We start from the raw sequence: 14502 nt of genomic DNA on the forward strand, positions 1-14502 counted from the left end.
TACTGGCTATGGGTATGCTAGGACCCAGGTGTCTCCCTCTATAGACTCCCCCTCCTCAAGTTAGGATTGAAAATGTGGTCCCGTTCCTTCTCTCTAAGAGTCCCTTCATCCCATGCTCAGATCCGCCTGCTCTAGAGAATCAGGCACCACCTCAGTTGTGGTATTCTCCCTATCAGACCATGACCTGGGTGTGTTCCAGATGTCTAGTGCCCTGGGATGGGGGTGTATCATAAGCAGGGTCAAAAGCAGTAGAAACCCCTGCCTATAAAGTGCACTGGATTCAGGCTGCGGAGGAGTCCCCAAGAGCAGCCTGCCAGGCAGTGACTTCAGGTGGTGGAAACACCCCTGGTAGCCTGTCCTTCTTGGAAAGTAGTTGGGTATCAACTGAGTCATCTGGTTTAGAGTCAGAGTCTGTTGCTGGCAGAGCTGGAGACGGGCCACAGGTAGTAGGTGGAGGGCCACTCGGTTGCCCAAATCACAGGTAGGCACGCTCTGTGCCTGTGGTGATAATGACTACCACAAAGTAGCACTTAGAGGTTTGGAAGCACTGTGGCAGGCCACCAAAGAGTCACATATCACTGTGCTGGCCAAAGCCTTGGCCAGTGGCTGAGAGGCCTGTGGCACAGGACAAGTTCATTCATAGAGGACATATCTTAAAAATTCCTGCTGATGTGCACTGTGATTTTAAAAAAGGACCTGGCATGAGCAAGGGAGCTCTGGGGATTGTGACCTTAAGAAGTGTCAGCGCCACTCAGAGGCTCACCTTTGAGTGGCATAAGACCTGCTCCAGCCTGCCACCTGCTAGGGTTGCAGGCAAGTGCCCCCAGCAGCAGTCCCACCACCCCAGGTCTTCCTTTACCTGCAGCTTTCAGTGCAGTCCGTAGCTCATAGGAGGATATGGTGCCAGACTTGTCCACATCAAACTGGAGGAACAGGTTCTGGGGGGAGAGTGGGGCAATGCGGGCAGACTGTCATGGATGACAATAACTAGGTGGCAGCTGCCCAGGAAGAGACCCCCAGGCCACCCCAAGCTACAGAGGCAAGGTCAGGCTGGGCCCTGTCTCTGTCTCTGTGTCCATCCACATCTCCACCTGCCACATTCTCATGCAGACCAGGCTAGCATGCTGCCGCTGAGCCACACTCTAGCCCAGGGCCCTCTTTCTGTTAAGCATCAGGATTCCACCATGACATCTCCCCTCACCGCTCTCAGTTCCACCCTTAGCCTCTGCCTTTGCCCGCCCCACTTGCTTTGGGCTTGCTGTCTGCTCAAAGTCACATACAGTCCACTGCTTCAGCTTGTTCCAGAATACCAGGAATTCACTGAAGTTCAGCTTCCCATTGCCTCTGGTCTGGCAGTGTGGGTTAAAGGAACAACCAAGGCTTGTTGTGGGACCCCAGATCTGGCAGTGTGTGTGTGGGAGGCTGATGTCTAGCCTGGTGGCACAGGCGACAGATTCAGGTGGTGACTTTAATGACTGAACCATGCATCTCTGATGAGAACTGGAAGGAGTGGGCTGGAGAGAGGCCACCCAAAGCTTTGCAAAATACAGAAGCAGACTATTCATTGTACTGGGTGGAGCCCCAAGTGCCAACGTGACCCCCCAAGTGCCAACGTGACCCCAAGTCCTTCAGATATCTTCTCCCCATTGGATGGTCCTGGATTTTGGTTCTGACCCAGATCTAGCACCAGGGGATATCTGGGTCTTTCCTGGGAAGGTTTCCTATTGGCTGAGCATGTGGCATCCTCAGCACATGTGCAAACAGAAACCCCTGACCTGCAGATGGTGAACTGATTGGAAGGATACGTCCATCAGAGAAATGATGTTCTTGCAGGAGATCAGGCTTAGTTTCTTGAACTTGAAGTCCTTTTCTGGAATCACACATGCAAGCAGAATTCAGTTGACCTAGTAAGACAGACTTATGCCCCCTTCTGCTGAGAAACCCAAAGTGTGGCCAGACCTGGGGTCAGGGAAATGTAAATTAGGCCCTCTCTTATGATGCCACTGAGTATATAAGCTGACATGGCCTCTAAGAAGGAAAATTTACAGCAACAAAATTCTTAGAAACGGGAGTGACAGGCCAGGATATAGCTCAGTGTTGGAGAGTTTCCCTGGCATATGTGAGGCCCTGAGTTCAGTCCCCCACAAACACAAAGCCCTACAAAAACAAAGAGACCAAAAAAAAAAAAAAACCCCCCAAAAACCACAGAAAGACAGACACAGAAAGTACTAGTGTATCTGTTCATTCTAGTTCTTAGAATTCCAAGCAAAAAATTACAAAAGATTTTTATCATAAGGTTATTAATGGCAAAATTTAGAAATGATATAAATGACCAATGGAAGGGTATTACCAGTAAATTATTCACAGATTGTGTGTGTGTGTGTGTGTGTGTGTGTGTGTGTATGTATGTGCAGCACTGAGGATTTAACCCAGGGCCTTTGCACTGAGCTACATCCTCAGCTCTATTTTATTTTTTTAATTTTGAGACAGGATCTCTCTAAGTTGCCCAGGCTAGGCTCGAACTTGTGAGCCTCCTGGCTCAGCTTCCCAGCATTACAGGCATAAGGCACAAAGCACAGCTCGAATGGTATAATTTTTACAATCAGGAAATCAACAATGTCAGCTGTTTGTAAAGCTTCCCTAAAGTCAGCTCGGGAAACAGATCCTGGGGAAGGGCAAGGAGAGTGGGGAGCTGGAGGGATACAGCAGTGTGACCACTTGTTCCCTCTGTGGGAGCCCTGGGTCCCTGATGGGTGTGGCACTCACTCTTTTGCAGCACAGCATTCAAAACATATTCCAGCTCCTCTGCTGTCACCTCCATATCCTGTGGAGGTGGAGACAAGAGCCCCTTAGAGCCCCGGCACCTCCTGTTGAGTTTCCATCAGTCCTGAGCTTGATTTGGCTCAGGTGACAGATTAGTCCTGAGACCCCACTGCAGGCAGCTGTGCCCATCTCCTGATGGCTGCTGCCCACTGGCTTCTTGGGGAGGCCTGGTCAACCCTGCAAAGACCCTGGCAGGAGGCGTGATATCCAACTTTGCTGCAGAGGAGAAATACTCTGGGAATAGCTCCTGGTGCTCCCAGAGGGCTTAAATGCCAGAGAAATTTGGCAGAGCTGGTGTGAGTTTCCACTCCTTTCCTCACAGCATTGCCTGGAGAGCTCCAAAGAAATTCCACTTCTGGGGCTTACTCCAGGGACCGTTAAGTTGGAAGATCCTGAAATACGGCTCACTGATGATTTATAAGATACCTAAGGGGTAAAATTCAGAGCCATCAAGCCAAGCAGTACAGTAAACCTTGTATCCTGCAGCAAACCCTGTTGCAAACATAGTCTTGAGCTTTGGCCCAGACTTACAGGAGTAAAGCCTGCAGTTTTTCCAGTTGCCCAGGTGGTTTTCATGCACAAGAGAATATGGCAGTCCTGCCATTGGCTCATCTGTCCAGGGCTGGAGCCCCAAGTGTGGGACACAAACCCAGGGGTTATTTTCACATGTGCCAGGAGTTCTACCCCTGAAGCCCCTATGTTTGAAGGTTGAGGGTTTGGCCCTGGTAAGAAAGTGAGGATGGCCAGGAGTGGTGGTGCAGGCTTGTAATCCTAGTACTCTGGGAAGCTGAGGTGTGAAGATTTCAAATTTGAGCCCAGCCTGGGCAACTTAGCAAGACTGTATTTCAAAATAAAAAAGGGCTGGAATACAGCTCAGTGCAAAGGCCCTTGATTCAGCGCCTAGTATTGCAAAAAGAAAAAACAGGGCTGCGGATTTAGCTCAGTGGCTCAGCACCTGCCTGGCAAGTGTGAGGTCCTGAGTTTGATTCCTGGTACCACCTCCCAACAAAAAAAAAAAAAAAGAAAAAAGGTGCAGATTCAGCCAGCCTGTGCCTACACTGAATGAGAGGGAGAGATGGAGCCATGTGCAAGGTCACCCCAAGACTCTTACAGGACAAAGTCCACTCCAGAGGGCTTTCTCCTTGTTAACAAAGGTTGAATGATCCAGCCCACTCCAAACCCTGGCAACTTCCATCCCTGCGCATACACCTCCTGTGAGATTCAGAGCTCATCAAGCTGGCTCTGGCTCTGACAGCCCCAGCCTCAGCCTCCTGCAGCATTCTCCAATCATACCCCCCACCAGGCTTCTGTCCCCTGTCTTCCTACCCCCACTGAGACCCACTCTGGCCTGCAAGAGAGATGGTCACTCTTCTGCTGTGGTAAAGCTGGGCACATGGCCTCTTCTTCAGCCCGGGTTTTGGCCCCAAGCCCCTGCCCTGCTTGTTCATTGCAGGCCCTGTGGCGTCACCATCAGATGCTCCTGGGATGTAGGCTTCACCTCCCAGGCAGAGCTTGACTCAGTCACATGAGTTAGTCCATCCACTGCTTTTACAGTGGCTACTCAATGGGCAGTGCCTGGCAGAGAGGGGACACCTGAATGTGTGAGGCTTCACCCAGGTCTCCAGGGGTACTTGGTCCCAACAAGTGGGGTGAGCCATGGAGAGGCGAGAATGGGCTTGGGGCCAAAAATAAGGAATGGAGTTAGAGGTTCTGTTCTTCCTCGGTGGCCTACCTCTGACCCTGAGCACTTGCTGCCCCAGGACTCCTCCTGGGGTGCCAAATTTATAGTGGAATAGGGCCTCCCTGAGCTTTGTGGAGTGAGAAGGCATTTGTGTGTGGTGTGTGTGTGTGTGTGTGTGTGTGTGTGTGTGTGTTACTGGGGATTGACCCCAGGACCCTCACGCTGAGCCACATCTCCTTTTTTTCTATGTTCATTTGAAGGCAGGGTCTTGCTAAGATGCCCAGGCTAGTCCCATTGCAATCCTCCTGTCTTAGCCTCCCAGAGTATTGGGATTACAGGCTTGTGCTACCACAGCTGGTGAGATGGCATCTTAATGGCAGTGATTTCTGGGCAGAGTTCAGAGGATCCACTTCGTCAGGGCTGTCCCTGATCTGCTTCAGGAAGCTTCTGGGTAGCTCTGAGGCGCTTTGGGCTTGATGACCCCGTCACAGAGGTGCACTGGTGTGAGATGCTCTGGACAAACTGGTACTTGGGCCTCTGAGACCAGACCTAATGTCACTTTGCCACAAGCCCCTCCAGACCTTGGAAAGGCACTGCTGATAAACCCATGAGCACAGTGCCCTGCTGGAAAGCCAGGCAGTCCTCAGCTGGGGAAGACCAAGGCAGGAAGCCTACCTCACCAGCGATGTGCTGGAACAGGGCCCGGAACTGCTGCTCCTCCTCTGTCTCCTGCTCAGGAAGAGTCGGCTGCAGGGGCTGAAACATAACCAAAGACCCCCAAGGAAGGGAGCTGATGTTTGCTTCTCCAGGGACACATCACGGTGCTGCCCGCAGGGAGAGCTGGAACTGTGCCCAGACATGTTAATCCCGGGTGGGAGGCAGAGTCTCGAGGCCGCAGGAGGTTCTTCAGAACAAGATCCTGAAGGACTAGGTCAGCTGGACTCACAGATGTCAAGGGACAGACTTTCCTCAAGCTGGGTCTAAAGACCTAACCGGCATTTGTCAGTGACTCATGAATTAGGCAGCTTCCCATCTCAAACATAGCCTCCTGGCTGGGCTGGCAGATCAGTCAGGTTTTAAAGGCAGCTTGGGCAGATCCAGAAGCAGCATGGTATGAAAATGGATTGGCAGTGAGTTCAATTCTCAGTACAAAAAAAAAAAAAAAATTGAAAATGGGTTGGTAGACCAGACATGGAAGTGCAGTCCTGTAATCCCAGAGCTCTGGGAGGCTGAGGCAGGAAGAGCTCAAGTTGTAGCTCAGTCTGGGCAATTTAATGAGACACTGTCTCAAAACTAAAAAAAAAATATTTTAAAAGGGCTGGGGTCAATCTCCAGTACCATTAAAAAAAAAAAAAAAAAAAAAAGCAAAGTGATTGGGTAGCTCCAGGAACTACCACTGACCTCACTTATGGAGGTTATAGCAGAGGGTCTTCTCCCCTCTTGGCTAGAGCTGACCTGTGTGGGGTCTAGCTGTCATCTCTCTCCTGATATTTCCAAAGATGAACAGTTTGGTCTTGATGTGGTGACATAAACATCAGCAGGAGTGACTGTATTTTGGTTGCTCTGTTGGGACCAGGGTAGGAGCTCTGCGCCAACCAGCAGCTTCCATAAGTTCTGGTTGGCATGGAAGGGAGTAAAGGAAGCCAGGCCTGACTATTGGCTGTCTAGGGGCTGCCATGCCTCCATTCCGCCCTGACCTGAGAAGGCAGTTACTGCCCTGTCCTCTGTTGATTGGGCAGTGGACCTTTGGAAGGCAGGAATCTGTCTATGGCAGGAGCTGCCGGGAGATGATGCACATCTGAAGAGGCTTTGGTTTCCCTGTTTACTGGTGCTGATGGGTGGCAGCCAGCATAGCAGCTCCAGCCGGGAAGACCTCTGAGGCCCCTGAAGGTCTTGCGGCCCTGGGATGAAGAGAGGTTGGCCCCTCTGCTCCAAAGCACATACAGTGCAGGGAGAGTCCCTGGAACTCACGGCAAAAGAAACTATCGGCTTCATTCTTTCCTTGTTGTTGATTACTTTTCTAAATAAAATACATTTTAAAGTGATTTTGTTCTCTCCACAAACAGCAGACACCTCTCAGGTGGGTTCAGAGGTCCAGAGGCAGAGGACGGCATGCAGAACTTTATGCCAGTGCCTGCCTCAGCCCTGCTGTAGCCTGTGGGTTTTGCACGGACCTTGGCCTCCAGGGCTGGAGCCACAGCTGCGAACCCAAGAGCAAACACCATTTCCTGACCTTGAGCTTTGCAAGGCACCATGGTCCGAAGAGATAGTTCCAGGGCCCTTGCCCACATCCCGTTCCCCCGCAGGGGCCGAAGACTCACCTCCGAAAGGTGGATGTCTACGTCTCCATCCAGGTCTCTGCAGGGCGGAGAACACAACTCCTCAGTTGTGGAGTGACTTCTTACCAAGGCTTGAGCCATGGCAGGCTCTGCCCGGCGGGAACCCTGCTTGTTCAGTGCCCCTCACCTTTCATGGGATTTGCCAGCCCCAGGCCTTCCCACTTGGGCTTGTGGGCTTGTAGGCTTGTGGACTGCACACCTTGACACCTGGCTCAGCCACTTACACCCTGGCTGGCACTACAGCAAGAGGGAGATGGGGGAAGCCCTTCCCCAACCAATGCCTGCAAATCCTAAAAGTCAAAAAGTCAAACCAGCAGACACTTGCTATTTTCCTGATGCATGTTAACGAGGCCACTGCTGAAGGGATGTGTGGAGCAGGGGGCCCCAAAGACCCACAGGTAGGACCGTCTCTCTCCATGCATCCCATCAAGGCATCCGCAGGGGAGATGCACAGGGCTCAGATGTCTCAGCCCATCCAGACTGTATCACGGGGTGGGGAGGACTTAAAAAGATTACAGAGTCCCTAGAGTCAGGACCAAAACTAAAACAAACACAAAAACCTTGAAGCTGCAAGCCACACCCTTTGTCACCCACGCAGGTGACCAGGGGCTGTGTGTTTGTATGTTCATATTTGGAGAAAAGAGGAAAAATGATGGAAACTGTTAATTTTTCTGTTCACATATGTAGGGGAGTCCCAATGTTTCCATAGCAGTAATACTAGGAAGCAGACTTCGGCTTTTGTTGACAATAAAAACATTTGGAGGACTGCACTCTTATAGGCTAAAACCCAAGGCTTTCCTAAAGAAAAAATGAAAAATTCAAAAGTACAAAAACAACAACAGCAGCAACAAAAAACAAAAACAAAAGCCCCCCAAGGCATTAAGACGTAGCCAGGCAGTTCTCCCGGGTCTCCTCATCTCCTGTGTGCACACAACAGAATTCTGAAATTCTCTAACAGTTAAAAAGTTAAAGACTTTACTGCTTCTATTTAGCTGAGAGAAAAAACCAGGCCTTTGTCATCAGCGTGGCCGGGCTTTGTGACGGAGGCTCCTCTCTGCGCAGCCACCCACCCTTTGCTCACCGAGCAGCAGGAAACCAGGCTGGGCCATGTGTCACAGCTGGGTCTCTCTTGACAACACTGTGCAGGTTGCTCCCCCTTGGGCTTTGCCTAGCAAAACTACAGAACCAGTCCAGGCCATTGCCTGCAATTTTTACAATAGCTTCCTTAGGTAAAGAAACAGATTTTTTTTTTTTTTGTCTTGAACCATTTCCCCTCTGCTACAGGATAACCAGTGTTGAAAGAAGCAATGGGAAATCTTCCACAGAAGTAAGAGATATAGCCAGATGTGGAGGTACACGTCTGTAGTCCCAGCATTTGTGAGGCTGAGGCAGAAGGATTGCTGCTAGTTCAAGACCAGCCTGAATTACAGAGTGAGACCCTGTCTCAAAAGGAAAAAAGTAACAGATACAGAATTATTTTGTGAGACACTTGGCAAGAGTAGGGCTAGAGTGTGGGGAGTGTGAAGTGGTCCAGACCATCAGCATTCATGTAAAGGAGCTGAAAGAACACGTCACTCTGGAAACCTGGAGTCCTTACAAGCACAGAAATAAGTCTAGCATTCCTAAATGTGTCTTTGGATCTGGACTGTCCCCCAAAATTCTCATGTGCACAGAGGCAGCCCTCTGAAGGGCAGCTGGATTGTGGAGGCACTGTAGCCATGGGAGGGTGTGCTGCTGGGAGGTGGGGCCTCCCCAGAGGTCACTGGAGACGTGACCTGGAAAGGTCTGTCTGTTCCCGTGCACCTCTCTTCTTTCTCTGCTTCCTGGCTGCCATGATGTGATCAGCCTTCCTCTGCCACACCCTTCTGACATGTTGTTTCTGCCTTGGAGCCTGCCAATCATGGACTGAAGCTTCTGACACGGTGAGCCAAAGTAAACCCCTGCTCCTTAAAGAGAGGGCTGTCAGATATTGTGTCTCAGAGATGAGGAAAGTGACCAAAACAACGTGCCCCCCACTGGCAGAAGTTCCCTGATATAGTGTCCTGGTGACAAAGCCCGGAAAGCAGAGCTCTCTACACATGATTCTGGCAGCAGTCAGGCCGGCAGCTCTTTATCAGTTTGCCCGAAGATGAGAAATGCAGTGCTATGGAAGAGATGTGCAGCTTTTTGAACGATGTGTTTTGCAGGGCACAGTGGCAAAGGTGAGATGGGGCTGCAGTCCCTGGTGATCTCTGCCTGCGTACCACTAAGGAGGAGGAGGGTTCTGGAGCTGCTCCCTTTCCTCACCTGGTGATGGCCTTCTTTTCTGAAAAGATCCTCAGGCAGAAGTCAGCCTCCTGATGGGGCTCAAAGGTGCTGGGGATCAGGATGTACTCCCCCGGGGGCAGCCGGAAGCGGTCAGAGACTTCCCTCAGGTTGATGAAGGTCTTGCTTCTGGCCAGGGAAGCGTGGTACCTGAAGAAGTCTCTGCTCAGGTGTCCGTGCTCCTCAGGGCTCTGCAGTGGAAGCAGGGTGCTCTAGGGGCCACCTCTTTTGGCTCCTCAGACACAGTCAGGAGCTGGATGTAGATCTCAGGCATAAAATACAATCGGGCACCTGGGAGCTCAGAGCCCTGGGGCACCTGAGTGCACTTTGGTCCCCTACCTGGTAAATGGCGTAGCCTATGGTCAGCATGTCAGCACCAAACCTCTTGAGTTTCCTCCGATCTTTCTGCATCAGGGCTACCAGGAAAGTGCATCCGTCCTGGCCCTCGTCCTGCTCTGTCAGAGACAGCTTTATCTGTGGATTGGTCCAAAAGGTATCTGCCAGGTAAAAGAAGTGGGTGGGTTAGCATCACTTCCTTAAATTACAGAGAAAACACACACACACACACACACACACACACACACCATTTTACCCATCCCACCAGGTCTTCCCATCCTGAGAAAATGTTCTTTCTCTCCCTATTCCAATCATTCCCTTGCCCTGCTTCCTGCAATCCCCAGCAAGAATCTCTAGCATCCCCTCTTCATTTCCACTTCTTTCCAAAGGACACACATCCTCCTGGTTCCAGTCTGCTTAGGTCTGTTCCACCTTGTTTTTCCCACTTGGCATTTCAGAGGAGAAAGTACTGAACTGTGTTATGAGTCATTTGAGTAGACTGGACTTTACCCCCAGCTCAAGGATGAGCTCTGGTCCATGACAGTCCCTTTTGCCACACAGAACTGGAACAAATACATTAAGCTCACAGCATTCACCAAAGTCCATTCTCCCAATGGACTTTCCAATGCAAGGGAGTCAGCACTTCTGTGTGCTGATTTACAGGCTCTTGCTAGGGTGTGGAGAGGGTCCAGGAAAGACTGAGTGTGGCTGGCAGCCCTCCCATGTTTACAAAACAGGCCAGACCAGGGAAAAAGTGAGCAAAGGAAGAAAGCAGCACTTTCTTCCAACAAATGGAGCCTGAGCCTTGATAGAACCATACCTGAAGCCTGTTATACTTCTTCTCTGCCCTGTTCAGTTTGTAGGACAATTAATCTGGTATGACTTGTGATTTCTGTTTCTTACACTGGTAACAACCCAAAACGTAAATAACCCAGGTGATCAAATGGAGTTTCCCCTGAAAATTCTTGTCAGCTTCCTACTATGCCTCTATAGCTTTCTTTTCTCGGTCATCCCTGAATCCTAAAGTCCAGCTCTACAATTTAGCTTCCCCAAGGGTCCTGGTCCTAACCCTTGATGTCCTGGGCTGGGCTGGATGCTTGGGAATGGCGGCTGAGTGATAGGAAGCCACCTACCCAGGAAGTTGCGGCAGCCCCCAGCCGTGGAGCCCCGAACCCAGCTTCCTTGGTGGACTGTCACCTCCCATCTGTGGAGAGTGTCCTCCTCCAGGGCATCGGGTGTGAGGTTGCAAATCTCCACCTTGTCAAAGTGGGCCTTGAAATCCTTAAACGCCATCCTGCAGCAAGATGAAGGGTTGTTGGGTAGGAGATGATGGCAATGACACCATCTGTCCTCTCCATCAGCCATCCATGGAACGGGGGTCAGAACATACCACAGAAAGGGTAAATAAAGGTTTTAAAAGGTGGAAAATGGTAAAAACACAGCTTGATAGGAAGTGATAAGGGCTAGAGAGGAAAACAAAGTTGGCCTGGAGGGTGGGTGTTCCCCGGGCAGATGCTGGGCAGGCATTGTGGGTGGAGGCCTATAAAGGTTTATCATGTTTGTCGATTTGACTGGCTTGGGAACTACCTGGGAGATTAGTAAGGCACACTCTGAGTGTGTCTGGAGTGCCATGGAGACATGACCTTGGGGACCATACCTAGTCCCTGGGCCCTTCCTCTTGGGCTCTGCTTCCTGGATGCCGTGTCTCCAGCAGCCCTTGCATTGGCCCTTTTGCCATGATGCTCTTGCCTTGGAGCCAGTTGAATCTGGACTGAATCTCCTGAACCATGAGCCAAAGTAAAGCTCTTCTTTAAATTGTTTTTTCAGGTATCTGATCACAGTGATTGAAAAAAGCTAACACATGATCTAAAGCAGACTGAAGAAATGAGAGGTTCTCTGGGGTCCTGGTGCAGAGGGAGTGAGGTCTCCAGGCAGACGGGAGCTTGATGTGTTCATGGCTCACCAGGAAGGCCCGTTGGACCACAAGGCCAGTTACATATCAGTCAGGGACAAGATCCAGAGGAGTGGTGGTGGTGGGGTAGGCAGAAGGGGGTGGCTTTGACTCTGAAAAGATAGGAGCCACTAAATGTGACCTGGCCAGCAAGGAAGTCAGCTCATCATCCCAGGAATGGAGGCAGAGGTGTCACTCCGTCCAGCCTGGGGGTATGAGCAGTAGCCAGACTTGAGAAAACCTAAAAGAGATCGTAGAGCTGCTGAGGGGTTGGCTGAGAGGTTGGACATGGGGAAGAAGCGTGTGGAAGGCAGCCTGTGGGGTAGTCAGCACGAGGCACAGGGTACAGGGGTGGGGTGCTCCTCTGAGGCATCTGATGGGCACTGGGAGTTGTGGCACAGGTGGTGGGTGTTTGACTCTGGAGTCCCAGGGAAAGGTGCTGATGAGAAAAGCTGCGGTTGTCAGTGTGAAGAGGGGCTTTAGAGTGGACCCGGGGAAGTCACCCAAGGGATATGTGTAGGTAGCAAGGATGGAGTCTATACAGTGAGCCCTGGGCCTGATGCCAAGAGGTTGGGGAGGATGAGGCACCAGGGAAGGGCCATGAGCAGCCCCAGAAGTGAGGTACCAGTGTGTCATTGCTATTGACAGAGAGGAGAGGCCACAGCCTGTACCAAGCCACCCAGCAGGTCACTCTGGTGGCAAAAAAAAAAAAAAAAAAAAAAAAAAAGTGGTAAATGCATGCTCTGTTGCTACAGTCTGAATTTACATGTTGAAATGCAATCACCAGTGTGGCAGTCTGAGGAGGTGGGGCTTTGGGAGGTGTTTGGGTCAGGATGGTGGTGCCCTCTTTGGTGGAATTAGTGCCCTTAGGAGGACCCAAAGAGCTCCCTGGGTCCTTCCACCCTGTGAAGACACAGCAAGCAGCTTTCACTAGACACCAGATCTGGTTTCAGCACTGTGAGGAATACATTTCTGTTGCTTGGAAGCCCCAGCCATGGCATTCTGTTATGGCAGCACGAACACACTTAGATAGCACAGAAATGTGGGAGGCTGAACCAATGCCTGCTGAGGCCATGCCGGGGAGAAATGAGAAGCTGGACTATTCGTGTGCCTTGGTGCTGTTTGGTACATTTAGGAGGTGTTCCAAGGAGATGAACCCAGCAGGAGCTGATGGGCTGCAGGGCACAAAAGGAGACAGGGCTCAAACCAGACATGGGCAATGGCAGAGCTGGAGGAGGTGCTGCCTCTGGACCCTAAAATGAGATGTAAAGTTGAGAAAGATTCTAAACATGAAGAGCCATCAGAAATGTCCACTCAAACAAAAAGACTCAGCCCCATGGAAAGCCCAGCACAAGGGTAATCTCCCACCCGACATCTAGACTTCTGGATGTGCTGCCTTCAGGGCTGCATCATCAGGCTGGCTGGGGAGGGAGTGGTGTGGGCAACAGGGATGTGGATCTCCACACTCACCGAGCAGCCTGGACGGCACAGAGAGGGGACAAGAGACACTGGGCGGGATGTCTGAAGCTCTGCCAGATGGTCTCTGGGGGGCAAGACCTCCCTGAGACTTATAAACATAACAGAGATGAGAGGGACCCTAAACATCGCTGAGATCTAATTCCCTGCCAGCTTGGGTGGTTATGAGGGGTGAGAGGAAACTGTATTTTATGTAGAGGGAAGGAAGGAAGGAAGGAAGGAAAGAAAGGAGGAGAGAAAGAGAAGGAAGGAGAAAAAGAAGGAAGGAGAGAAGAAAGACAGGAAGCAGGTGTGTGCTCTTCCATCCCCCATGGCTCACACCAGTGCCGGCTGGGACAGAGACGGAAAGGAGAACACTGTACCAGAACTCCCCGTCATCAAGGGCACAGTGACACAGGCGCTTCTGTTCAGTGAGGTCCACGGAGCGCCATTCAGGAGCGCTAGGAGCAAAGCGAGTTGGAGTTCAGCTGTGGGGTGGAGCCACCCCTCCCAGGGTCCCCTAGTGTCACATAGGGGGAGAATGTCCTGTCAAACACCTGCTCACTGGACCCCACGATTGCTCAGGGATTCAGGCTGGCAGGTCACTGGCCCAGTGCAAGGGCTGGTCAGAGAGAGTATCTCCAAGGGCTGCCCTTTGACAATTCTTGGGACATGTGAGCCTCATCAGTAGATCATTGCGGGATAATTGCAAGGAGGTGAATGCTGGGGGCGGCTGGGCCAGGGGGCCTCAGCCAGTGGTCAGTGACCACCACAGAGAACCTTCATGATTCACCTGCATGGCAGTATTTCAGGGATTCCGACCTTCCCCCTAACACTCATCACCAACGTACCCTACACACTGCTTACTGAGGCTGCTTCTAGCTAGAGCTAGAGTCCTTCCCAGCACTGAGGAGGAATAAAATACCCTCAGGGATGGGAATGCATTCATCCATGCAGACACACAAATGCAACAACAGGGCAGTCAAAGGGCTGCTGTAGAAGTCTTTCTTGGGAACCAAGTTTATACACAGGAGAACCTGAGATCTGAAGTGGGGGAAGTCAGGCTGCCCAGGGCAGGACAGGAACCAGGATAAAGCCTGGGGACTGGGATTCCTGGGAACAAGCTACTCCTCTTTCACAGCTGCAGATAGCCTCAGCTCATGCACCCTTGGACCCACAAGAGATGGGGCCTGGCCACTGACCTGTCGCTCCATGACCCATTCCACTCCACCTGGCCCCAAGGGTTCCGAACTCTGATGAGCTCGATTTTCTGGCCTCGGTAATTTACCTAGAATGGAGAAGCAACAGGGAAACATGAAGAGACAAAATCACAGAAGTTTGGCTCTACTCCTCAGTGAGCCCAGGGGTGCATCTCCCTGCAAGTCAACTGAAACACACTGAAGGTACACGAAAACACTAATTTTTAATCAGCCCTGGGAAGTCCCAAATTCCTACTGAAAACAGTTGTTAGCATTGCCCGTGCTGTCATAATCATCACAGAATGGGTATGCCACATCTGGGAAACAGATTGTAATTAACAAGAATTTGGTCCACGTTCAAAAGGAGTTTTTCCTCTAGACCAGGATCTCCCGGAACCCCTGAGTTGTATCCAT

The 14502-nt window shown here is 51.2% G+C and overlaps 1 protein-coding gene across 1 annotated transcript in view; it reads right to left on the reverse strand.

Moving 5' to 3' along the window:
• The window catches only part of Capn9 (calpain 9), a 35903-nt gene that overhangs the window by 6192 nt on the left and 15209 nt on the right, over positions 1–14502 (reverse strand). The window contains exons 7-17 of the mRNA XM_005404988.2: positions 14092–14177; positions 13273–13350; positions 10617–10777; positions 9487–9644; positions 9130–9338; positions 6826–6862; positions 5180–5260; positions 2767–2824; positions 1806–1870; positions 1281–1349; positions 860–938 (exon numbers count right to left, since the gene is read on the reverse strand). Of these exons, the coding sequence (XP_005405045.1) occupies positions 860–938; positions 1281–1349; positions 1806–1870; positions 2767–2824; positions 5180–5260; positions 6826–6862; positions 9130–9338; positions 9487–9644; positions 10617–10777; positions 13273–13350; positions 14092–14177 (1081 nt within the window). The remainder of the gene's footprint in view (positions 1–859; positions 939–1280; positions 1350–1805; positions 1871–2766; positions 2825–5179; positions 5261–6825; positions 6863–9129; positions 9339–9486; positions 9645–10616; positions 10778–13272; positions 13351–14091; positions 14178–14502) is intronic.

Source organism: Chinchilla lanigera, unplaced genomic scaffold, assembly GCF_000276665.1.
Source record: "Chinchilla lanigera isolate Chin_1 unplaced genomic scaffold, ChiLan1.0 scaffold00091, whole genome shotgun sequence".
NCBI lineage: Eukaryota > Metazoa > Chordata > Mammalia > Rodentia > Chinchillidae > Chinchilla > Chinchilla lanigera.